The 25,395-nt window shown below is 41.8% G+C and overlaps 1 protein-coding gene across 1 annotated transcript in view; it reads right to left on the bottom strand.

The window, feature by feature from the left end:
* Positions 1 to 1,570: 1,570 nt before the first annotated feature.
* Positions 1,571 to 25,395, bottom strand: part of GAS6 (growth arrest specific 6) — a 42,973-nt gene continuing 19,148 nt past the window's right edge. The window contains exons 5-15 of the mRNA XM_074860969.1: positions 22,076 to 22,198; positions 20,436 to 20,555; positions 18,297 to 18,422; positions 17,058 to 17,179; positions 16,201 to 16,319; positions 15,614 to 15,803; positions 10,024 to 10,188; positions 8,324 to 8,492; positions 6,564 to 6,736; positions 5,550 to 5,778; positions 1,571 to 2,161 (exon numbers count right to left, since the gene is read on the bottom strand). Of these exons, the coding sequence (XP_074717070.1) occupies positions 2,010 to 2,161; positions 5,550 to 5,778; positions 6,564 to 6,736; positions 8,324 to 8,492; positions 10,024 to 10,188; positions 15,614 to 15,803; positions 16,201 to 16,319; positions 17,058 to 17,179; positions 18,297 to 18,422; positions 20,436 to 20,555; positions 22,076 to 22,198 (1,688 nt within the window). The 3' untranslated portion in view covers positions 1,571 to 2,009. The remainder of the gene's footprint in view (positions 2,162 to 5,549; positions 5,779 to 6,563; positions 6,737 to 8,323; positions 8,493 to 10,023; positions 10,189 to 15,613; positions 15,804 to 16,200; positions 16,320 to 17,057; positions 17,180 to 18,296; positions 18,423 to 20,435; positions 20,556 to 22,075; positions 22,199 to 25,395) is intronic.

The following is a 25,395-nucleotide window of genomic DNA, read 5'->3' as shown; positions in this document are numbered from 1 at the left end:
TAAAGGTGTGGCCTTTTCTGCCCTACTGTGTTACTGCTGACTGATTTGGTCATGATACAGAGCTATGATGTCGTGCTGTCTAATAGATAATAGACTAACTTCCTCTTCTCTGCTAAAGAAAGCAGGGATCCTTACCAGGAAATATGTTTGGGATAGCCTTCCCCATCTTCCATCTTTTCCCCTTGTGGCAGGTGCATCTGCCTAATGAAAATGGAGCTTCTTGGCTGCTGAAGTGCAACAGCTCCTGACTGCCTTTGTTCTCAGGGCTTCGCGGTAACTGGGGCCTTCGGCCAATGGGAGCCGCTATTGCCTACAGGTCAGATTCGGCCTGGGTATAAATGGAGTCCCCTGGGGGAGCCATTCTGAGCTTGTTCCCTGGAGCAGCACGCTGAGGTCGAGGACTCTCCCCTTGGGTTGGGAAGCTGCCCAAGGAAACTCCTTGAGGTGCCTTGGGTCAGGAAGCTGCCCTGAGCAGGTCCTCGAGGTTGAGAGCCCTCATTTCTTAGCTGAGTGATAGAGTGTTTTGGGTTGTTGTTAAACCCTAGGAAGTTGTTCTGTTCTCCTCTCACAGACATTTGAACCTGTAATTTATAGAGAGCTAGTTAATTGTGTTAATAATAAATTTTTAATTTTTGGTGGTTGGTTGTTTATTTGAAAGCCTCTGTAACACCTCTTGAACAGTTATATCTCCATAGCTTGGTCGCAGATGTTGTCACATGTGTGGATTATTAGGCTAATCTTTCATCTCTGTATTTGATTAGGCAAAACATGATGTAGAATGATCAGGAACAATTCATAAAAGACCTTGTAGAATTGAACCTTTTCCACGTTAATCCTCTGAAGCACGGGGTAACCTTAGACACCCAGTATTTGGATTTCCACCACAGCATATACCTATCTTTCTCAGTTCATTAATCTGATGCAAGACAAGGACCAAGTAAAGCAAGATTTAAGTGACTCAAAACAGGTTATGCAAAGCCCACCCCAACTTCACAAGGATAGCTTTAAAGTTGAATGCACTTTATGGCTCTACAACCTCTTCTGAGTAACCCCCCCACATATATTTTCACCACACTGCAATTCAGCCTGGCTAACTCTCACAGTTCCAAGCCTCTCTGCTCCCACTAGGATCACAGTGAATGAGCCAACCTGAAAATTAAGCAACAAAAATATGTCATTGCCAGATAATATTCCCCAATTCTTGACACCTCATCATTTGCTTCAGCAGTTATTGACACAAAAGCCATGTGGCTTTTAACTTATTGAGTCTTTTCTTCTGTTTCCTGCTGACCCAACTTTGTTTTCCATTTTTTGTTGACCAAGAGTTTTTCTAAAGGTCACAGCTGAGTCCTTCTATCTGTGGTACCAGAAAGAGAAACTCTAGCAATAAGAATAGCAGCAACCATTTGCTCTCCATCCCAGAAGATATATAATACTGACATAAGCACATAAAACCCCCCACCTCCAAACAAAAAAACCAAACCAACAAAACTCACCCCTGTAGTGTAATCTTCACATCAGGCATAGCCTGAGTCATTATCTCCAAATAACAGAATACAGCATAATCTCATTACAGGTAAATTAAAAACTTGTATGTAAATATTTTATTCTCTCATATTTTGCAAATCAGAAAGCAGTGTTTGGTAATAAAAAATAATACAGAATTATTTTTCTTCCAGTCCACACATATATTACCAGATTTTCCACATTACAGATAAAACTGTCTCTTACAGTCTAAACATAACATTCACTTTCGGTATATTCCGTACTTTTGGCTTATTTAATATTAGTCTTCTGAACTATTTACAAATATATTACAACCTTTAAACCTCAAAGCAAAGGAGTATTTCAATAATCAATCTGACATAAGGATCAGTAGCTCCTACATAACTTCAGTGTTTAAGAGAAACTATACACGCAGTGCGGTAGGTCTGAATAATTTATATCTTTAAAAAAAAAGAAAAGCATTGAAAGTTTCTGAGTATAAAACTTTCGCATTGCAGTGGTACCTACTGACCCGCCTCAACTGGAGGACAGGAGTGTGAGGTGATGTCACTGTGCTTGTAGAGAGCCTCATCTAAGTCCAGTGGCTTGTTGCTCAGCTTGATGGTCATGCAGCCATGGTAGGACGCGGTGACTGGAGTGGAAGTGACAGGAATGTCTGTGTGAAAGAGGAGACAAACATCTCTGATTTCTGGTTTTGAATAAATACCTGCCCTACCTATGCTCAGATGACTATCACTTCAATGAATTAAAACTCTTCTCCACTCCTGGATTTCTATCTCCCCCCCTCTGCCTTACCAGAAGGCAAGAGCATAATCCCAGACATAGGGAAAATGCCATCTGCTCTTGTGCACAAAAGCCCTTCTCCCAGGCTGAACCCTTCCTCAGAAGCTCTGTGTCTCTTCAAGGCCTCCAGTCCTGATGAAACTATGTGCTGCACAGCAGCAAGGCTTCACTCCAGTTGCACACTGTGTTCATGCTGCTTTCTGTCTCAATGTTTCCCCCCTCCTCCACCTCTGGACCCTCTACTTTGTCATTAGTGGAGCTGTTATACCTTCCTCTAATGCTCTCCCTCTCTCTTCAAAATATCTGACAAAAGATTATAGGAAGAACTTAATGACAGGAAGGTTCCTTCTATACTCAGCGTCTACCACTTGCTGGACTCATCTTTACCGTGATTATGCTATGTATCAGCACAAGGAGGTTGCTGGCATTCATCAGAAAGGTGCTGAAATACATCAGTTGAGTCAGTAAGACTAATGAAACTGTTTTCTGTGGAGATCCACTAGTGACATAGTTTTGTTAATCAGTCTACCAGAGGAGCAAACAAATAGCAAGGAAGAAGACACTAAATACAATCCAACAAACTAGAGGAAATAAGTCAATCTGATTACAAACTTCTGTAACATCATATAAACCCTGACCTTACATAAACAAAAAACCCCACATAGTAACATGAAATTTACGTGAACTGTGTCCTCAACCCTTCCCCAAAGGTTATTAGTTTATTTACAACCCAAAGCCAACCCAATCAAGCTGGTTGTGCAATGGAAAGCAATGAACATCTCAAAGACTATTTAACTTCACAGTGATGCAGGTAGCTAAGTAAACACCTTATCTTTACACTGAAGCAAGGATAATTTGAACAATAGGTTGTCCTGTTGACCTGAGATTATATGTAATTTAAAGGGTTCTGCCTGGAGACACACAGGGCCAAATTTGAAGTTGATGGGATCTGTAAGCCACAGAGAGATATTATAAATTTTTCAGCTTCCTGGCTGAAAAGTACCATTGCTTGGTAGTTGCTTAAACTAATCATTTTAGCTATTTTGTGTTTCTTCCCATTTACCAAATTTTATCTGAGAAGTCTGCTTAAGAGAAGGGGAATTCTGTGTTGTAGTACCTCACATGAATGTAAACTAAATTTTGACTTAGAAGAAGTTAAAATGTTGGTTTAATGGCTTGAACGCTTGTCTAAGGAATCATGCAGATTCCTGTTACATGTGCCACAGGACTGACTGAAAGACGGCATGGGCTTTCAGCTGGATTTGACACTACCAAAAATATTTTTTTTAAAAAAAAGATTGTGTTATAATTGCAAATCAGGTCAAATATTTAATTTTCTGCTATGACTAGAAATGGATCTGTCTGAAGTGTGGTCCTGTAAAGACTCAGAAGCCTTGTTTAAAGGCTCCTTCACCTGGTGGTATACATGTTGCCTGGAAAACCACCTATGCATCACATAAATTACATAATTTAGGATTTACCAGAACTGAAAATACCAAAGAAAAGGTAGTAAATACCTATATGTTCCCTCTTATCTCTTGAAACTCTAAATAATATTATTAGCTGTACTTAGGATAGGACATACTACATATTTTGACCCAGAATTATTTCTTTATTTGTGGCAAATGGAATAAAGACATTACGTGTGACTGCTATATTTTATTTTTTCCACAGGGTATGGAAGCAGGGAAAAACCAAAAATGACGTAATGTTTTCAAAATTTGAATGAGCCAAACTAACTTAGATCTGAGCATTTGGTATAGTTATTTAACCCAGAGCGATGAATCCAACCAAAGTGCCAAATTGTTTATTCATTTGGCAAATGACAAGGTTTCTCAATGCAAGTGCTGGGTTCCTCTCAACGGCAAAAGCAGAAATTCCTGTTGCTGAGCAGAACAGATCAAAGGACGAAAGTAGCTAAACCTACAAAAGCCAGCTGAGTCTAAATAGCCATAGCTATGACATCTCACACTTAGTTCTGGCTAATTAAAAACTGTGCTTCACCCAGTAAGGTTAGTCTAAGCAAACCACAGAGAACTCAGGACAGCGACAGAATGGGATTGTTTTCTGAGCTGTGAAAGTCTCTGCTGCGCATTTGAGGGCTACTTGAAAGAAAGCAGGTGACCTCTCTTGCTTGTGCAATGGCCAGCCTGGACAATTCAATCTGACACTGGAAAATGCCACATTTGAGGATTTGGCCTTGTTCCTGTCAGTGTGTGAACGTCCCAGAGTGTGTGGCCTCCCCATTTTAGGTGTGACCAGGAGCCATTTACATCACTGGCATAAATACTCTGTAAACTCTTGATCATGGTGGGAACAGTCATGCCACGTGTCCTAGCACAAATGGCACCTCATCCACCCTGTTTCAGCCTGACTGCTTCAGCGCCTACCAAAAGGCCAATACTGCTGCCTCTCCCTTGCTTGGGCAAGTAAGGGCAAGATTTTGCTTAGCTGCTGGCAACAAAATAAGATGTACTGCTGTGCATCAGAGACATAAGTGCTTCCTTAATTGCATTCCTCAGCAATAGGGACTGATAAACCAGTTCAGCCAGAACAAGAAAAAAAAACCCCAAACTTGGCCAAAATTCATGATTCAGATGAAAGTTTGATCAGATGAAAGTTTGATCGTCCAGGTTCAGAACAAAGGAGCAAACTGACCTCCCATAAGAAGCCCTGTTGTTGCTGAAAAGCCAGCAAAACCGTAATGGTGGTAGCCCCTTGGTTGTGCCCTATGTACCCTCTGAAGGGAGGAAATCTGTTAATTGTGGAGTGCTGTGATGAGTTCAAAGAGAACATCAGCCAGGGAGAATCACCACTCTGGGCTTCCCAAGCTTCAGTCAAAACAATGTGAGACCCTGGTACTCCCCTCAAGGAGTGCTCACACATGTTCATTACAGTAATGATGCACTGCAGGAGCCTGTGGTCCAGCTCCTATGGATTTTACCAGGTTTAAGATTATGACCCTGCTTACAGCTATTCCTCAGATTATTCATTCCTATTGCTGACCAAGCAAAACCTCCTCTTTCTGTTTTTGCCTGCAGCTGTCCTCAGAAGGACACAATCATTCAAGAAAAAAAATAATTGTCAAGCTCACCCTCACATCTGTTAAGATCACACGCCTGCATTGCAGACAAAGCCTGCTCAAGCAGAAACAGAGAAGGAGGCTCCCAGCTTGAATGAACGGAGGCAGTTTTCCTGACTGACAGCTCAGCAAGGTATGTTGGGAGTCTGTAGGCCAAGCTACAAAACTGGATGCTCACCTGGCAATCCTCCCACGTATGTCTTCACTGTTGACTGCAAAGAGCTCTCCAAGATGGACAGACTGTCCTCTAACTCAGAGATGCTTAGTTCACTCTCTCCCGTTATCCCATCTACCCTCAGGGATAAGTGATCTTCCTTGAGGACGATGTCCACAGAGTGTTCCTTCTTATCACAGAGATTTATTGCCAGTCGGGACACAACTGTGTTCTCCAAGGCCACAATGACAAACTGGACAGCAGGGGAAAGAAGAAAAAATAGGCAGTGAGCAGAAATATACCTATCCACACTTATCCAAGACCAGGATGACCCCACTGTGGCCTTGTTTACAAAGATTTTGCAGAGCCACCAGAGAATTAGCCTTATTACTATTGCTGATTGTGTTCTGAGCTCATCTGCACAGATGAAAACCCAATAAACCAGTGGGACCAATTGTTAGTCTTAACCACGAGAGAATTCTTAGTGGGTCTTACAGAGATTGTTATATTACACTGGAACCAAATAGATGAGAGCTGCTGTACTAGAAATAAAAAGTTGACTCATGGGTTTTAGTGAAATCATTCCAGATTTACATTCGTGTAATGCCAGAATCTAGCCCTTTATTATGAATACCATTAAATCAGTCAGCATTCCATCATAACTGGCCTTTCACAGCACCTGGAGAAACATCTAAACCCTGTCTCTTGACTACTTTGGGGCTGTTAGTGATGAGCTCTGGAGAATGGAAATTCTTTACTTACGGCATTAAACAGCTTCTGTGCCAGAAAAACATCACAAAATATGCCTGCATTCAAGAGACCAGCTCCATCTTTTACCTAGACCACATTTGCAAAGAGCTTCTTAGTGGCATCTGACATACACCCATAAGAGGCAGAACTTCGGTGTCAGCCAAGCACCTCAGTTCAGACCAAATAAAGCAGGCAGGCAGCAAAACTGACAACTGTTTTTTGAAAATGACTTTCAGTTCCCAGGAAATAGCAAGGAACCCTCTCTAGAAAAAATGCTTAAGTCTGTACCTGTTGTTTCAGTTTCTTTGTGGAGTGATAGTCAATTAGAGATAGTGATAAAGGCACAGATGCTTCTTCTGTAACTAGAGCGAACAGCACGCCAGTATCTGTTGCTGGTTGAATTGCAGCATTTACTTCTATTTCCCAGCTTGTCTTGGTTTCATTTCCAGAATAAGGTTGCACTGCAGAAAAAGAAATGCATAGCACGACAAACATAGGACTAACAGGTGGAACGGGTGGGTAGGCTGTGCAATTTCTGCCTGGAGAAGAGGATAGATGGAGGGACTACCACATTTCTATCACTAAAAAAAAAAAATTCCAAAGCACCTGAACATAGAGAAGAAAATGGCATCAGTTTTGTCTTGTTACCTTCTGCATTCTGCTGTCTTTGAGAATGTCAAAGGACAAGGTTAAGCTTTTTTATCACAAAGAAAGATTCAAATTCCCATGACTATCAATCTAACACATTCAAAGAACTGCTGCAAGATAGGGCACCCAATTTTAGAATGGCTCTTGACTGTCCAAAGATCACTGAGGAATCTAAGTCCAAATCTGACATACAGGAAACATTTCTATGAAAGCTTGTGTTAAACTGAAAAAGGATATAAGCATACTACACTGATCACTACCTAATCACTTCCTGATCACCAACCTCTCAGAAGTGTGGGATGTTTTATCTCACCTCCTAAACTCTGAATTAAACTCTCTGGAATCCTTCTTACTGCCTCAGTGCCCTTGTAATTTAAAAGGTGATACTGGCTACAAAGAAAGATTTCAATACTGCTTCTGCAACCTCCCTTCACAGAGGTATTAGCTTTGTTGGTTCACCACATCTTGAAATACAGTAAGTTCTTTATAAAGATTTCCATTACAATGCTGGAAAAAAAAGGATGATTATTATTTGTAGAAAAAAAATAAAAATGCAGATGCTGAGGCCTAATGTCTGCTGAGTGCTGTCATCTGCACCTCAGATGCTGCCTTGTCTCCACTTTGCAGCTTTTGAATCCATGTGGTAAACAAGACGACAGACACCTGATACGCCCTAATTTACAACGGCACAGCAGAAAAATCCACATAATGATGCACAGAAGGCTTCTGCAGAGAAGGACTTACGCACCAAACTAAAATAGATGGTTGGCATTTGTATGGGTTTAAAAATACTGACAGTTGATCACACATATAAACAAACAGAATAATCTAGAACAAAGAAAAGGTGCCTTTCTGAGTGTTACATTAGTATGGCAAAGTGTGGTTTGAAACTTGTTATTACTGTATCTAGGCCAATTTCATTCAGCTTGGATCAGGAATATGCTTAGTGTGTTTGTCCCAAGCGTAACTAATACCACTCAATAATTAAAAGTGAATCCAATCTTGGACATTTTGCTACAGACAATATTGATTTTCTGTCCATCATAAACTCAAGATATAGCAGTATGGCTTGCAGCTTTATTTAGCTGAAAACACTGGATAGGGCTGGAACCACCTACACTGCTGGAACCAGCCTGTATGTGAAATATATTACTGGAGCTACACAGAGAGAACCTAATCCGTGCTGGGCATATTCATAGTGGCTCTAACCATCACACATAGGCCTTCCTTCACTATGTACCACAAGTTTATTTATTCCCTCTCCATCCACAGCTGCCAGTCTTTTCTGCATTGATCAACACTGAGTCCAGCATACATGTAAGTTTTAAACTGTTTATTAACTGAGTATAGTTAATGGCAGGACAACAGGTCAGAAATAAAAAAAAAAATGAAGTACTTACCATAAGTAAGATTAAACACAGCAAAACCTCGGCCAGGATAGAAAGACCCTCGTCCTGCTACAGAAAAGCACTGCATCTTTTCATTCATCTTTATGGTTTCTTGGATAGAGGTGTCCTCCCCATTCAGCCAGTTCCATCCCCGCATGCAACCATCCAGCCGAGGGTTTATCTAGGAGGATAAAGCAGTATCTCATGCCTCAAACTACTTACTATTCCGTGAAGAATAACTGATTTTGGGTGCAGAGGAATACTGAGTTATATTATGATACTGAATAAGAGAAATCATTTTGATGTGTTATGCACACGCAAATCAATTGGCAGCAACCCCAATCCTGCAACCCCAAGCAAGTGGTCAGTATTCCCCAGGAAACACCCAAGTCAGCTTGTCTCCACAGGACAGAAGGGCACTAGCTAATGCAGGTGCTGTTTTGGCGGTATTGATTCTGTTAGCTCCTCTACATGCTGCACATCATTAGTGTGATTTACTTCTAAAGCTCTGTAGCCAAAGTTATGCAACTCCTGTAATTCTGCATTGCGAATGCTGGAGGCTAACCTGAAGTTAAAAAAACAATCCTTTGTGACATTGCAAACAGCCTTCATGACACACAAGATGTTGGACCAGATCATGGTATAAGCTGTTGGGTTCTGGTTTAAGGGAGGGGTGCCTGAGCCACAGGCACACCACTCTCTCCACACCTTGTTCCTTCCAGCTTCTAGTTATGTTAACCTGTACCAAATGTCAGCATTAAAATGTGAGACAGTATGTAAAGAGAAGGCTCCTTGCAAAGCATCTATATCTGCACCATCACTCCCAGTTAATTGAAGCAGTGAGAGAATTAAGTGCCTGAGCTAGGATAAAAACCTCAGGAGTTTTTGGCTCTCAGTCCTATATTCAGACCACACCCTGAGCTTAATGTTTCAGACAAGCAGTGGCCCTGAATGACTTCTTGTGAGGAACAGGAGCCTTCCTCAGCTGCTGCACTCCCAGTCACAGAGCCGTGAGCTTGTCACCTCATTTAGAAATAACGAGATGCCAATTTGGGTTTCAAGGTGCCAACTCTGCATGTGGTGGACATCCAAAACAACCTGAGCAGCAGCTATTTCAGAAACACAGCAATCATCCAATTTCATCCAAGGAGTGCCTTAACTTTTATTCCGATGCCCTATCTACTTGAATTAGGAAGAAATAAAGAAAAATAAGCTTCTGTTTTTCCTTGGGTCTTAATAAACTGAAACAGCAAACGCAAGCAGCAAAAACATGCTAGAATATATGTGAAGCACAAACTTCAGTCACAACACAAAAAGTGCCCCCAGTGTTGTTTCCAGACCTAGGGGGCACAGTGGTACCATCACACAGTGATGTGTCCACTGATGCCCAGGGCCACTCCTGGTCTCCAAGCCAGCATGGCCACCATTAATTTTGTCATGTGCTCCAATTTTGCTGTGTCCTATTCTGTAGGCCAAGGGTGGGATACATCTCACCCAAACTTACCAATCAAAAAATCAGGAGTCTCACCTTTGCTACTGGCTTAGGCTCCCTCTATAGTCAATGGAGAGAAAGCTGTATCCAGAAAGTGATAGTTCCACCTGTTTCAGGGGAGGCTGAACTGCTCTCAGGAAGGACCTACATTACCCCAAAAGAAGATGAAAACAAGCCCTTCAGGCATGCAAAATAACACCAGCAAGCATGCTATACTTACGGGTAGAATAAGGTCCTTTGTTTTGAAAGGAATGCCTCCTACTGTCAAATTCAGCTGATACAGTCCTTTGTCTAGAGTAAACAGATCCCCTGAGACAGCTATTTTCATAACTGCATCCCTGTTGACCTTTATAATCAAACTTCTTTCGAGTTCTTCAACAGAGATCTGAAAAAGTAAAATTGCAAATAGAATAATTCAGTATAAAAATAACTCAATCTGCAGCCTCAACTAAAGGACAGATACCACCAGTGAAATCCCCAAGATGGAGAAATATTTCTGTCCCCAAGTCTCTTTGTCTATCTTTTAAGTTACATTCCACCTTGATATGTAAATCTTTACTTTAGAAAACAATCTGGGGTTGCCCTAATGGTGAAGACAGCCCAGCTACTTCAAAACAGCCACACAAAAATACAAGTGGATTAACAGGACATTTGTAGGTTGCTCTATGCAAAAGGTAAATGCAAGAACTAGTTATTAATGAGAAACTTCCTATTGCAACTGCATGTGAAAGGAAAAGCTGGAAAGACAGATAAGATGTCCTTTGTTGGACCAGTGCAATATAATGCAGAAGCCTTCCAGCTGTAGTCTTTGAATACTGACCCCTGAAAAAAGAACAGAAGATGTCATTTTTGAGTGTGTAATAAAAATGTGTAATAGGCAATAATTTTTCTCTCAAAAGGCCTCTGCAAGTTTTACCTCCATGTCTCCAAAGAGCTACTTCTAGGAAGATTCTATCACCACTGAAATTTAAAAAAAAAAATTAATGATTTTAGTTATGACTAGGCTGCACAGAGAAGCACAATAAAGCAGCCAGCTCTACAGAGGGAGAGGAGAGGGCAAAGCACAAAGCTGACATGCAGCAAGCTGCTGATCAGCAGCATGGATTCTGCTGCCTTGGGACCTGAGTCCTGCTACTGATGGGGCATTCTGTGGCTGCAGCAGAAGACAACCCCTTTCTTCCTGTAGAGAAGAAAGGAGTGCACCTCCACTATTTAACAATCTTCAACACAGCACTCATTCTTCCCACTCTACAACAGATATCCCACCAACCCACCCTTCATCCGTACAGCTCTGTTCCGTGGGACACCCAGATGCTGCCTTCATCAGTGAGCCACTCTATAGAACCAAATATCTATTTCAGTGACTGCTTAGACTTGCCCTCTCCCTGCTAGTAGGCCAGGTCATGAGCATCTTTCTCTTTGAACTTCAAGAGTAGCTGCCCCAAAATTGCTTCCATCAGCCATGCTGAGCTCTCACTCTGTGGCTGTAACATAAAGGACGACAGGGTTGAGCAGGTTTATACCTGGACACTCCCTTTGGATTGCAGTCTTCAGTAATGAAGACTGAGTGAATTTGATAGTTGAAAAGATTATTCACAGACTATCAAACTTTTTTTCTTCTCCTGTGGATTCCAGTACAGTCTGGTTTATATTGCTAAAACACTGTTTACACCCAGTGTGTTGCTCTGTGCAGTATTCTACAGGACATGAATTTACTTGTCTGAAGCTTGCTTGTTTAAAGTGGCATCTACACCTCCTGACTGCATTCCATGGAGACACACAAGCCAGTCTCCAACAGGCTTTTCTGGGCACTGGCAGGCTGTAAAGTCCACTCAGTGGGTGGCAACATAAGCCCACAGGTCCTGACAGCCACAGCCCAACTGGCTTGGCTACACTGGCTGTCTAGCTAAAAACTCACTTGGACGCCTCTGCTCTGCTCTGCCTCTGTTGCGGTCACCGCTGCCCTAATGCACGGGGGTATGGAGTACCACAGAGAGCTGGCACAGACCATCTCCCTGCTCCTAGCACAGATCGCAGGCAGCCATGGGGCAAACAGGAATGGGGGAAAGCAGCAATCCCCATATTGTGCTTCCTCTATGAAGAAATCCTGCAACTTGCAGGGCCACCAAAATTTGGGGCCTTCTAAAATTGTATTAGATTGTATAGAAAGTAACAACATAGAAATTTAAAAAAATTAGTCTGAGTTCTTAGCTGCTTCTGATCATTAATATAAACAAACCCAAATCAGTGGAAACTTCCATAGGAGAAGGGGTTAATCCCCGTGGAAGCTCTTAAATTCCAGTTTAGGAAATTACACTCTGCCTACTTCACGCAGCCCTCTGGCAGTTTCAGCTTCAGTTCCTTATATTCAAAGCTTAATTGCTGGTGCACCACAATCACCTACAAACCAAAAGGGGAAGCATTTCGGTAGTGATCAGACTGCCCTAATTCACTCCTCTTCTTGCAAGGAGAAGGTAGCTGCTGCCTGCCGCAGTGTGCTCAGGGACATTCAGGCAGGTAGCTCTCTAAGGATTCCCACACAGTTAGCCATAAGGGCAGTCAGCTTTGTGTTTTGGATTCATGCCCTGGATAACTCATAGCACACAGCCAGCCTGTCCACTCTTTGCTGAAAAGCAAGTGGACAGCACTGGAAAGGGACGGGACTACAGGCAGCTGCAGGGCTAAAGCCAAATACAAATCTGCTTTTGATTGCTTAACCTTCAGTTCTAACATTTAACAGTGCAGGTAAGTTACTATTTTTGCTAACCATACTGTCCTCAGAGCGGTACTAAACTGAACATTGAAAATAGAACGAAATGATGACTTTTTTTGGAAATGCAAAACAAACAGAAGGTGAGTGCGTTCTCTACTATCATCAGTTCATACATAGCACTTCATCCGGCTGGAATATACACACATAACTACATTAGAAGTTTTTCCTGAGGCTTGTTTGTGTTTTCAATGCTGGAAATGATAATTTAAAAACAGATTAGGAGGTATCAACACTAGAGAAAATACCTAGGTAGAAATATTGGCCTGAAGTTTTGAAAATGCCCTCATATTTCCACAAAGTATGCAACTTTTGCTCAAGAAACCAAAAGACATACACTGCTGGTGCTTTTTCTCATGTTTTGCTTTTAAATAGCCATCGTTTTTTCATCTGCCGAAAGTTAAATAGTAAAATTACTATTTTCTCACAACCCCTATAATGTTCTCCCAAGTATCCAAACTCCACTGTTCTAGGTCTAAGCAAAACTAAGAGCTTGATCCTGTGCATACTGAAGTCCAGACTAAAGCTCCCAAACTGCATTTGAGTCTGGACTGTGACCTCTGAAGGCTGTTGGGTTGTGCTTCACAGAAGGTGAGGTTGAAAAGTACACACAAGTCCATACTTGAAATGAAATGTGTGGCTACATGTTTTATAAAAGGAGACAGACAAAAAGGTATAACCCCTGCTTAACAGAACTTCCCAAATTAAAAACCATGCTGGACAGAGGAAAAAGGGGAAATGAAGGAGGGGATAAAACAAAGAGATTTATAGTTGTATTGCTCAGCCATATAGATTAAATGACATTTAGAGACAGGGGTGACACTGGACATTAAGCAGAAGAGAACAAAGTACCTGTAGGGTAGAGACAAGGGATAAGAAAACAGAGCAGAGAAAAGAGAAATCAACAGAACCCCAGCAACACAAGCAGCACCCCAAGTCTCAGAGGTGAGTCAACCATGAAGTCAAGAGACTAAATGACCCTTCCTTCTGCTACTGTTCATCTATGGTTAAATCCTTCTGCCTTTGGCCAGTATCAGGTACTGCATTAACAGTTTTGCCTTGGGAGACAGTCACCAGAGTCACGGCCATCAATTTGCTCCAGAGCAGCACTCCTGTGCCAGCACTGCATGACGCTCTCTCCTCCACTCATGCCAGTTTATGTCTCTGGCAGCTGCCAGGCCCTGCTCAGCCCAGGCGTGGGGTGGCACTGTTGGCTGCAGGGGCACCTCTGCCCCCATTTTGGCGTGGGTCTTGTCCACCTGCACTGCACAGCACCCATGGCTCAGTCTGCACTGTCCCAAAAAGTCCTGGGGAAGGGTTTGCAGGGGATTTGTACAATCTCTCAGAAAACACACAAAGATTGCATTGCAACTCAGCCAGGCAGTTTCTTGGTTATGATGGTACCTGGGGATAAGAGCCCTGACACTGACGGTTGGCAGGAAGCCAATAATTCTTGCCTAAAAATTATACTTACTTTCATTATACTGCCTTCTCTTCCTGCAGAAAGCAAGCACAGCCATTGTTTACCCTGTAACTCCTATGTGTTTGAGCATTTTTGTATTAATTGAAGAAAGAAAATACATTTCAGATGTCTCCCCCAAAACTAACATGGGAAAGTCTGTAATTACTTCATAATGAGGTCTGGCACTTAACAAGTATGTTGCACTCCCGTGTTAAATGATTTAGCCTGGTAATGACTGCTTTTTGTGACTCCCAAGTCACCGCAGTGGCATCAACTCCGCTTTTCACATCTTTCATCACCATCCTCTCTGTGCAGGCAATTACAGTTGCTGTATTTCAAATTAGCAGAACAAAATTTACAACAAATTTAGTAAGAACTGGCTTGAGGCTATTCCCACCTGTAAAGATACAGCATGTCATACATTTTACCTCCAGCTTTGCTGAACCTCTACAGGTCTCCATTTGGAATCTAAAATTGTTTCACTGACAGTAAAGGAACTGAATTAAACATCACCTCATCTGCTGGAAACATTACCAGATATCAGTAGTTGACAGTGAATGAACTCAATGACTTCTTTATTTATTCATTAGAAACAAATTTTTTTCTTTAATTTATAATTCTGAATTTTTTTATACTGAAAAATTTAAAACAGAGAATTATTCACAATTACCAGTATCTGTATTTGTTTCATATGCGAGTTAGCTGAGAACTTCCCACCCACTCCCCAAGAGATACATCAACTTAAAAGTCAAAAGATCTAATTAAGTAAGAAAAAATAAAAGGAGAGGAAAAGGCAGAAGTGAGAAGGCATATATAAACTGCTAATCTACTGTAGATCATACTACAGGATGCTTTTCATGATCCTGTCACAAATGGTAACACCCATGATGATTCCAGGATCACCAGATGTTCTGCAAAAGTGTCAAGAACATGAAACCTTACAATCTCCAAGATGCAGTGCATCATCTGGTGAGATTGCTGGGACTATGTCATTAGTAAACAGAGAGGTTCTAATAGACCCCAATATCTTTACAAGGGAAATAGTCTATTTTGTATATAAACAAGACTGAAGACTTTACAAAAAGGATAATGTAGCATAAGAGATCTGTCAAGAGCTCAGACAATCTGAGCCCTGTGACTAAACAAATAGACAAACAGATAAATAAACAAAAGCAACCCCACACACACCCCATATACCCAACACCCTTGGAAACTTCCTTAAAAGAAGAGCTACCGAGTTCCTTCCCTCTTACTCCCTTCCAACCCTCACCCAGAGGGCATCTTCTTGAACTGATGTGAAGTCAGCTTAGCACTGTGGCATCTCAAAGGCACTGTGTCTGCTCTGGTTGGGCAAATTAGTGATGCAGCTAGTTTACAATAGATATGAAGTATAATTCAATTTGTTAGGAAAAATACCCCATTCTCACCTGAGAATGTATAATGCACTGGGATGCACTGAATGGATAGATAGGTTGGAAAAGCATTTTCTCAAGAATACACAAAGTCTAGCTGCACTTGACAGAGCCCATCAGGAGCAAGCCAAGAAAGGGTAAGATCTCAGCAGTGGTCTGGACTCACCGTTTGCCACATGCCATGGTTGATAAGCGGTCCACTGCTGGTCACACGGCCTATTCCGTTGTATTTCAGCTGCAGCTCTAGCCGTCCTTTGCGCAAAGCCAAGACTACCCATGTGCTGTCTTGATGGCCTCCAGCAAAGAAAAGGATACCTTCAGGATCAAAGGTTCTAAAGTCGAACTCAGCCACAAGTCTGACCGCACAGGTGCCAAGAAATAAATTAGTTATGCAGAGTTCAAAAACCACAGAGTACTTTCCATACAGATAGCATCAATTCTAGCAGTTATAAAGCTCTGCTAAAACATACTAGCTTTTAATGCATTCCTGAAAGACTTAAGCTCTGAAGATGGGTTTTTAAATTGCATCAAGAATAAAGAATACATTATTGTACATCAGTAATTATCCTAGGAGCTCTGCGGTCAAGGCTGCCTTTCTCAATTACTGGTTTGGATAATGTTTCGCCTTACAGGACTCCATAATCCAAACAAATAATGGTGATCACAAGACTAATTGTTATTGCAATGACTTAACTCCATTGAATGCATTAAAGCCAGACAGCGCATTCAACTGTCATTCTAAATTGTCCTCACCTTGTCAGTTGTCTCCTTTTGAAGCGCAGCCTGATAACAGGAGTGCCACTGAACATCCTCCCCAGGTACAAGGATTTAATACTTTTTCCAACAGCAAAAGGCACACATGGTATTATGTTCTATAATCAAAACACATTTTTGAGTGCTTATTCTCCTCACACAGTAGAAAGACAATCAGAGAGTATGCCTTCTCTTCTTTTCTCAAGTAGTTGCTATACATAAAGTAAGTTAGGGCACTTTAATGTTTATACTCTCAAATACAGTTGTTCTGGTACTGAGAACATTTCCTCTTTCCTCCCCTCCTCCCTCCTATCTGCCTTGGAGGAATTTTTCCTGTTGCAAGATGAAATCATAGTCACAAGGTACAGCATAACGTTTTCTACTGCAGCATCATGTCTGCAACAAAAAATGTGCTATGAATTTGCTGTTGGTTGGTTTCCGCACAGACAGACTGTGCCACTGAAGTCCATCCACCTCATATGCCTTGAGGACAAAAGTTTCAAGTGCAAGTGCTGGTCCATAACTTACACCATACGCCCTGAGACCTTTGCACCATCCTATGGGTCTAACTCAGAAAAGCTTGTGCAGTCAGATGTAACTTCTAGCCAAACAGGGGGCTGGCAGGGCTATCACTGGCATGGTCTTTTTTGGAATGGGGACAGGAGAAGAGAGACTTTCAGGTGAAAGTTTCTTTCCAAGAGAGCTACTGTCCCCACCTCACAAGACTTTGCCAATATGATTCCCTCCTGCTGGTCGCTCAGCTCAAATGGCTTTGGTCCAGAGCTGTGTCAGTTATTCTTAATTTCAACATAAAATAAAGGTCTGTTCTGTAGTTACGGAAATGAAGACTAACATACCTCACATGTATTCATGTCCCGGGAAAGTTTTACTCCCCCTCTGCCATCGCAATGACAGGTATAACTCCCCGGCGAGTTGACACAGGTCTGTTCACAGAGCTTTTCCTCACATTCATTTATATCTGCACAAAACCAGCAAAGAAGAGAGGAGAAAACAGCAACTGAGTTTGTTTAAACATGAATCATCTGGGGGAAAAAAGGTGTTTTCAGTGTTGCTTTGTAGCACCTTTCATTTGAGCATGCCCAAGTGCTCCGTAGCCAGTACTTACCCTATGACACATCTTTACAGGAGGGAAAAGTTAGAATTAGCATCTGCACAAATCTATTTTCACAGACAGATTCCAGCTGCCCAAAGAAACACAGCAAGTCAGTGATAAGGCTGGAAGCAGAGCTCAACTCCTTGTCTGCTGGTGCAGAGCCCTGGGCTTTAACTGCCTCCCTTCAGTCCCTTTCTGCTACGCCTGCGCTGACTGGCTCCTGCTCCCTCAACTCAGGGTCAACTCAGGACTGCTTGCTTCATTGCTACTCAGCAGCTGGATCCTCAACAGACAAGTAAAAGCTGAGTTTCTCATTCATTATTTTCTTTTTTTGACTTAGGCTTGTTTTTATCCACTTCGCAAACAAATGCAGGAAAACAAATTGCGGCGGCCCGCAGGGATCTCTTCAGGCAGAGATAAACACTTATTGCCCAGTAGGGCTGGTCGGCGTGTGATTCAAGTTATTATGTTAACTTAGACAAAAGGCAGGGAACAATGCTAGTTTTGGAATACTTTCAAAACTTACTCCATTGAGAAAGCTTGCAGGCGGTGTAGCCAGCAGAACTGTGCATGGTTCCAATGCACATTAAGATCCTAGTTCAGAGTAATACCACAAGACAGGTTTTGAAAGAACAACAGCTACTGCTCTGTAACTTTTCTTGTCCTACAGTGAGAGACAGCAACATGCACAGATGCTTCTGAGCTTCCACCAGATCTTGCACTTGTCATAAAGTCAAGAAATCTCAGTACTCTGGCTTGTACAGCTTGATTCAAGTAATCAAAGGTGACTGCAAACTCGAACTCAAAGATTACCACAAACTGCAAGCTCACAATTCAGGAAAGAGAACAGAAGTCCAGTGTGCAAGCAAGATTTAAGGACAAAAAAAAAAGCTTTTACTGAAGCCTGAAATGAAATTTCTGGGGTTTTATAGCTTTTAAATCATGTAATAAATGCTAACATGATGTTATTTCATGAGCTTACCCTGACAAGTCTTTCTCATGTCATCATACTTGTAGCCTGCATCACAAAGACATTCATATGAGCTTATTAAATTTTTACAGTGAGCTTCTCCACAGATGTCTGCTGATGCTGTGCATTCATCTATGTCTGCAAAACAAGAAATTAAACAACACAACTTCAGACGAGCATAATAATTTCACTGTTTGCACACTGGAGTGGGCTCAGGGTCAAGAGATCCCTATATAATTTTGGTAACTGAAAAAACAGTATCTTTAAGAATCTGCCTTTAGGGTTAGCTAGCTATAAGAAGTGACTTCAGGCTTTCAAAACCAGCTGTTTTTTCTTTCTTTAAGACATTAACCAATGCAAAGTGAGCCAGGAGAAATACTGTAAAGCAAAACAACTCCCACAAAACCAAAAAGTTCCACTCAATTCCAGGGGCTGAAACTGCAGGTTAAAAAAGCACAAGCAGGAACTGAGGAACAGCAGTATGAATTTTACCAAAACATAGAAGAAACAGGCAGCCTGTGGAGCATCACAGATATCTCTTCTCCTTCCTCAGACGGGCAAACAATAATTTTTCATGCATTCACAAAACTAAGATCTAAATCTACTGCTCTGTAGCGGCAAAGGGGAATTGAAGCAGCCCAATCTGTCACAGAGAACAAGTCATGTCTGAGGGATGGTGTGGGGTTTCACCTTGAAGGCAGGCAATGGACAGGAACTGGAGGTCCATAAAAACAAACACGTGTTTTTCTAACATGTTAACTAATACCCAGAAAAATCTTGGTGTTGACAAAACATTTGCAGCATACTGAGACTTTAATGTTTACTTTTGCTTTCTAGTACATGTTAAAACTGCAATTACATGTTACGCTTCGTGATTTTCCCACGTATGAGTGAACTGGCTGATGGTAGTCTATCTAGTATGCTATGTACGCCTAGTCTACATATCAACAGACAAAACCTAACTTTTTAGTGTGTGCACATAATGTCAGGAATAAACGTGAAAGAAAACTGAAATGCAATGATAAATCTCAGCTAGCATTAGCCACAGCTGACAGTAACCTCAGCAACCAGAGGCTCACACATTGAAGCTGCAGAATGCTTATACACTGTGCTCTAATAGACAGTACTAGAGTATTATACAAATATACATACATACAAAAACAAACGTAATTGTGAGCCCACTCGCCATCCACCCGTCCATGCCAACTGGCACCAGAGGACAATTCAGCAGTGAAGCTGGCTCTTCTAAGCGGCTGCTCCCATTAGAAAGGGATACCATGTAATCTATAGAGTCATCACTTTTTGTAGTGGAAGTGACACAGAAATAAAATCCTGCTCTTTGTCTTTTTGCTGGTATCATTTATATGTTGTTCAGATCTGGTATGCAAACTGTTTAGAAATATGTCGTCACATCCATCTGTAAGATGTATATACACAGACTTGCCTGTTTTCTCATGAGATATACATAACTTTAACAGCCACCTGTGATCATTAATGAGTCTGTGTCTCAGCATGCAATCTCTTAACACTTTAAAAATCTCAGTTGCTTAAGTTTTGGTTATGTAAATTCATTCTGCAGTTTCAATCAGATACTTCAGATCCTCACTTTCTGTTCCTGGCTGCTATGTAGAAGACCTGCCAACCTTCACTAGGGCCTTTCTACAGCTATTAATATTCAGTTGCAGTGAACTTATCCATCTGTATCTATCTGATTTCATGAGCTGCTGCACATATCCAAATTTAGAAAAATAAAATAAGAAACACACAAAAGAAAAACAAATGTCTCATATACTACACCATGAGACTGGACAGAATCACAACTACGCATCTGGCCAGACCTTCCTCCTCTCAATGTCAGGATATGAAGGCTGATCAGCTAAAACAATTTAGCACAATCCAAGCCACAAATCCTCTGTGAATCACGCCTGTGTTATGATACTGGGAGAGTGTGACCACTGACAAGCCCAGGCATGCAATGCTGGCTGGAGCATCCAGTACGAGCCCAGCAGAGTGCAGCTAACAGGAGCTACCAGCATGCCTCTGCTGGGCCAGGGACTAGACTAGGGCTGCTCAGTGCAACCCAGTTCTCTGATACACTCTCAAGTCACTAAGCATCTGCTGAAGCAAACTGAGAGGCCCAGCAAAGCTTACCTTCACATGTTTTGCTGTCTTTAAGAGCGTAACCGCTGTAGCATGAGCAACGGTAGCTGCCTAGCTGGTTGAGGCACAGCTGGTTACAGCCACCATTCTGCACTCTGCATTCATCAATATCTACATCAAAAGAAAGTGTTATAGTCAGCTTTTCACCTCTGCAAATAATCTGGAGGGTGAGAGTGGGGTAGGTGTTGGGAAGGAGAAAGACAAAACAAGAAACACTGTTACAGCTGCAACACAATGATTACAAAAAGCACAAAGATTTCATTCAAACACTTCAAGTACATTAGCTCAAGTTCATTTAATAAAAAAAAGACAGAGAAGGAACTGTAACTGAGTATCTCCACAGCTCTGAGAATGCAGAAGAGTATCTTAGTCACTGTCGAGCTGAAGTTTGTTTGCAGAAGCAAACTAATTATAACTAATGTATTTTATATCATAACTAACTTTTTAAATTACACTATGGCTAGTAATTCAGGATGAAAGCTATAAATAAAACAAGACCAATATATCCTTACTACTACAGAACTCATGAGAATGCAAAAAGTTGTAAGTTCATAGCTATTGAGCATTGTGAGCTAAACTGAAGTTAGCAGTAAAAGCCTATTTAATCCAGCAAAACCTGGATTTTACCCTTGATCTGCCCTACCTGCTCATTATGTCCTGCTTGTATATAGGACTCTAGAGTTAGCTGATGGGTACAACAGCACATTTCATGGCATTTTATAAGAAAAAGAGGAGATACACTTCAGACTGATCAGTTGCTGAGCTCTCAAAGCTGATGGCATACTGATCAGGCAACTGTCTCAAATGCTTAAATAAGCTGCTTGTGAGTGATCCTATAATCTCCCCACAATATTTACATCAGAAGGAAAGGCTCTGGATCTCCTGCTGGCTTGGTTGCCACAATTCTGGACTGGCTGAATGCAATTTCTGTCAATTACTGAATATTGGCAGGCAGAAAAGCAGTGGCCGACAGAAGGCCTTGCAGGCAGAAGAGAAACAAGAAACCAGAAAGCAAGAGGAGAGAAGATAACTTCAGTATTTCAAAAAGCAATAGAGAAAGCCCTCTGGGGGCCTGGAAATTCTTCCACAAATATTTTTTGCCTGAATATTCTCTTTGGAGGTGATGGAAACACACGGTGGAATTAAGCAGATGTGGAATAAGGTCCTACTGACAAGGAGGCTTTAACAGACTAATTTAATCAGTTTGTGCATTATCAGACACATACCCCAACCTGCCTGTCAAAAGTCCTGTTGCAGGGATGCTAGAAAGGAAGATGGGCCAGCTCCTCTGGCTCTGCAGTCTGTGATCTGTTACATCAGGATTCACAGTTCTGCTTGGAAAGCCACTACAACTCTATTTCTGCTACCCCTTTCAGAGGGGTGGGACAGAAAGTTAGAGTGTAACTTCTTAGATTACCTTGCCAAGACCAAGCTGAGATCCATTAAAGTCATATAAAAATGTTGATGTGAGTTACCTGATTCACAGAAGGGTGAAAACATGAGTGGTGTGTAATCCAGGTTCAGTTCTGTGACTTTTGAATTGTGCAGCACAGTATCAGTGACCATTCAGGAATATAGCAAAACCCAATACATCTTTGTTACAAGTATAAAAGATAATGAAACCCAATTACCTTTTTCACATGTTTTTCCCTGCCAGCCATGCTTGCATTGACAATAGAAGTCCCCCTTCAGATCTTCACATTTGATGGTCCCCTCTTTGTGACAAGGATCAGGAGAACACTGGTTTGGCAAATCTGATTTATATAAGGAATAAAAAAAACAAAACAGAACAATACATTGAAGACACTGCAACCAGATGTTTCACTCTCATTAAAAATCAGGAAGCTTAAAAAGTAATGGGGAGTCACTATCAGAAATACTCACACCTGGTAAAACTGGAAGCTAGTTCTTAGTGCTCACATGCTGAACAAGCTGTGCCAGGAATTTTGCAGAGCACATGCAGTGGAATTAATTTCATTGCAAAAGGGAGTGAGCTACCACCCCCGTATCTGAAGGGCACATCCTGAAACAAACGACTCGAAGTAGCTTATTTTTAAGAAAGTTAATTCTACTGTCCCTGGTTTTGGAGAATATGGAAAGCAAGTAGCAACTAAAGCACCCAAGGTGTGTGCTCTTCAATTACTTTTGGTAGTTCAACTGAGGATTTTATGAGGGCTGATAGATTTGTGGCTAGCAAAGGTTTATATCTGAAATTTTTGTCAGAGCTGTCCAATTTAGGATTTTCTATTATGTAGAATGAGAATAAAAAAGAAATACCAATCTGTTAACAGCATTAAGAACAGCAAACCACTAATCCAGTTTACAGACAGCACAATGTTCCTATGGGGCCAACACAGAGTAAAGTCTGCCACTGATTTTTAAGTTAAGTTCCAATAGCTGGCAATGGATTTTCTCCATAGAAAAGCAGCAAGAGAATAGTCACATTACTTTGGGGAGGATTGGAGGAACAAATATCAAACTATCATGTAACTGTTCAACATATGGAAGTCACCTGTCCCAATTCACCTACGCAGGGACAGTGCTTTGCAGCAATAACTAAAGGAAGGATGAGAGAATACCCCTGTCCTCACAAAAAATGAGTCCATAGCTGTCATGTGGTAGTAACCTGTTATACCAGTGTTCTAGATCAGTGATCTTCAAAAAACATAAATGTGTTAACTGTTTCCACAACCTTAGCCAGAAGGAGCAGTGCAGAAGCTCATTCAGGAGACTGCAAAGCCCACCTCGTCAAAGGGCCTTCTGTTTACACATCTCCTCCCAGCAGTGGGGTTCAGGAGAGACAGGGCACTTCTGCAGACCTTCTACACTTGGGTAAACTTTAGTCACAGTCCAGTCTGCCATGGATGAGACCTTCTGCAAAGAACATCTGAACCTGACCAGAGTCTTAGCAAACCTGAATGAATGTATATTCACAATGGGACTGACCACCTACACTGGAGCAGTTAAACGGTCAGTCCCACTGTCCTCTGGGCCCTCCAGCACATGGAATATATTGGAAAAGGAAGTCCTGTGACACAAATGCATGCCGTCCAGGCTTCTCTTCTGATGAACATACATGGCAACTTCCTGGGCTTGACCACCTGTGCTCCCAGAGTTGGGGTGGCACAGCTACAGAGCAATGATTCTGCCCAATTCTTTTGGTGCATCATAGAGGAACTGCATCTAGCAGTCTTTAAAGGAAGAACTACTGTCATTAACAATGCCTTCTGCTATCCTACAATCTTGGCAGCACATCCTTACAACTCAGCAGAAATCCCATTCAGTCCAGACAAAAGGAAGAATTTACAAAAAGTGGACCAGACATGTACATTTAAAGCACCTGATCAGCAACAGCCCTCTGCAGACCAAGTTTGGTATGTGATACTAGATTTGCAGTGCAAAAGGTGCTCAGTGGGTACATGTTAAGCGAGCAGCAGCAGCAAAGACCCCTTTTCATACACTGGCTCTGCTGAGACCAACATTGAGTAGACCAATGTTCAGTTCAGGCTCTTCCTGATATTCTGAAACAAACTCTTCACGATATTCTGGCAGGGGATAGCAGCCCCATCAGACTTCTCAAATTGAGAGAAGAACTGGATTAACTCCTACTTTTGACAGGATTATACTGCTTCTACACATCTCTTCTTAACTTCCTCTGTGTGACCCTGAAAGTCACCTTCACGACAGGCTGCTCTGAAAAAACGTTAACATTTCTGTGAGTGCAGGCAGAAGCAACTCCCTCTGATGCTTACAAAGCACTGAACAGCATTTTTGTTTGCACAGACTGCCTTAGATTTGAATCTCAGTAATCACACACTGGTTGAGGTTGGCAGGCACCTCTGGAGTCCAACCCCACCCCCTGCTCAAGCAGGGCCACCAAAAGCCAGTTGCCCAGGACCATATCCAGACAGCCTTTGAATATCTTCAAGGACAGAGACTCCACAGCCTCTCTGGGCAACCTGTGCCAGTGCTGGGTCACCCTCACAGTGAAAAAATGTTTCCTGATGTTCAGGTGGAACCTCCTGTGTTTGCCCCGCTGCCTTTTGGACTTGCCTTTTGGACAGCCATTAAGATTGGTGCTATGTTAGAGATAAAAATAAGGCAAAAGCATATGCTCAAATGTTGGATAGTATTTGTGTTTGCTATAGTTATCAAGAAAAAAGGTCAGATTCCTGGGCTGCACTGCACACTGAATTACCTGAAGACTGAAGTTAGATGTACACAGTGTTGCAGGTTATTCAGGTTACCATGGAGTAATAATTTCATATTTCTTTACATTTATCACATGGTACAATATAAAATTTTTTGCCACTCCTTTCTCTGTAGGGTATTTAATTGAGCTTTGGACATAAGACCTGCGTAGTGCAAGTTCAAAAACTATGACAAGCATAATGGTCCACTATGCATATGTGTGTAATAAAGATTCCACTGTTCTTCTGAAGAGGGCTAACAGATGCCAGAAATCAGCAGATGATTGGCAATGGCTGTCATTAAATATAGTGGGCTGAATCAAGCAGGACAAAAAAACGAAGCAAAGAAAGGAGCTCTATAAAAGGTCATAACGGATCACAAATCTCCACAACTGAAAGAAATTCCATTTCAAGTTGTGATTTCATCCACTTCTACCAAAACATAGCCAAAACAGTGGTTCCATCCACTCTCTCACTTCAGGTTCTCCTTTGTAACGAGCATGGCTTCAACCTCTAGCTAGGGCTATGCCATTGAGAAGATAAGCAAGGTGTTCCATCATGAACAAGGGAGGAGGGAGCCAGAGGGCTGATTAGGAACAGAGTGTCACTTGGCCAAAGAAATGATGATTTTCAGTATTTCATATCATGCTCAGAAGCTAGTGCCTGAGAAAACTCTACAGGAAAAGCATGGGTACACAATCCTAAGAGCCTCACAGAAATAAACATCCACATGCTGCAAACAAGGCCTAATTATGTTTCCT

Source organism: Strix uralensis, chromosome 2 (genome assembly GCF_047716275.1).
Source record: "Strix uralensis isolate ZFMK-TIS-50842 chromosome 2, bStrUra1, whole genome shotgun sequence".
Taxonomy (NCBI): Eukaryota; Metazoa; Chordata; class Aves; order Strigiformes; family Strigidae; genus Strix; species Strix uralensis.
Note: the sequence above shows the minus strand (reverse complement) of the source record. Positions and strands in the feature narration are given on the sequence as shown.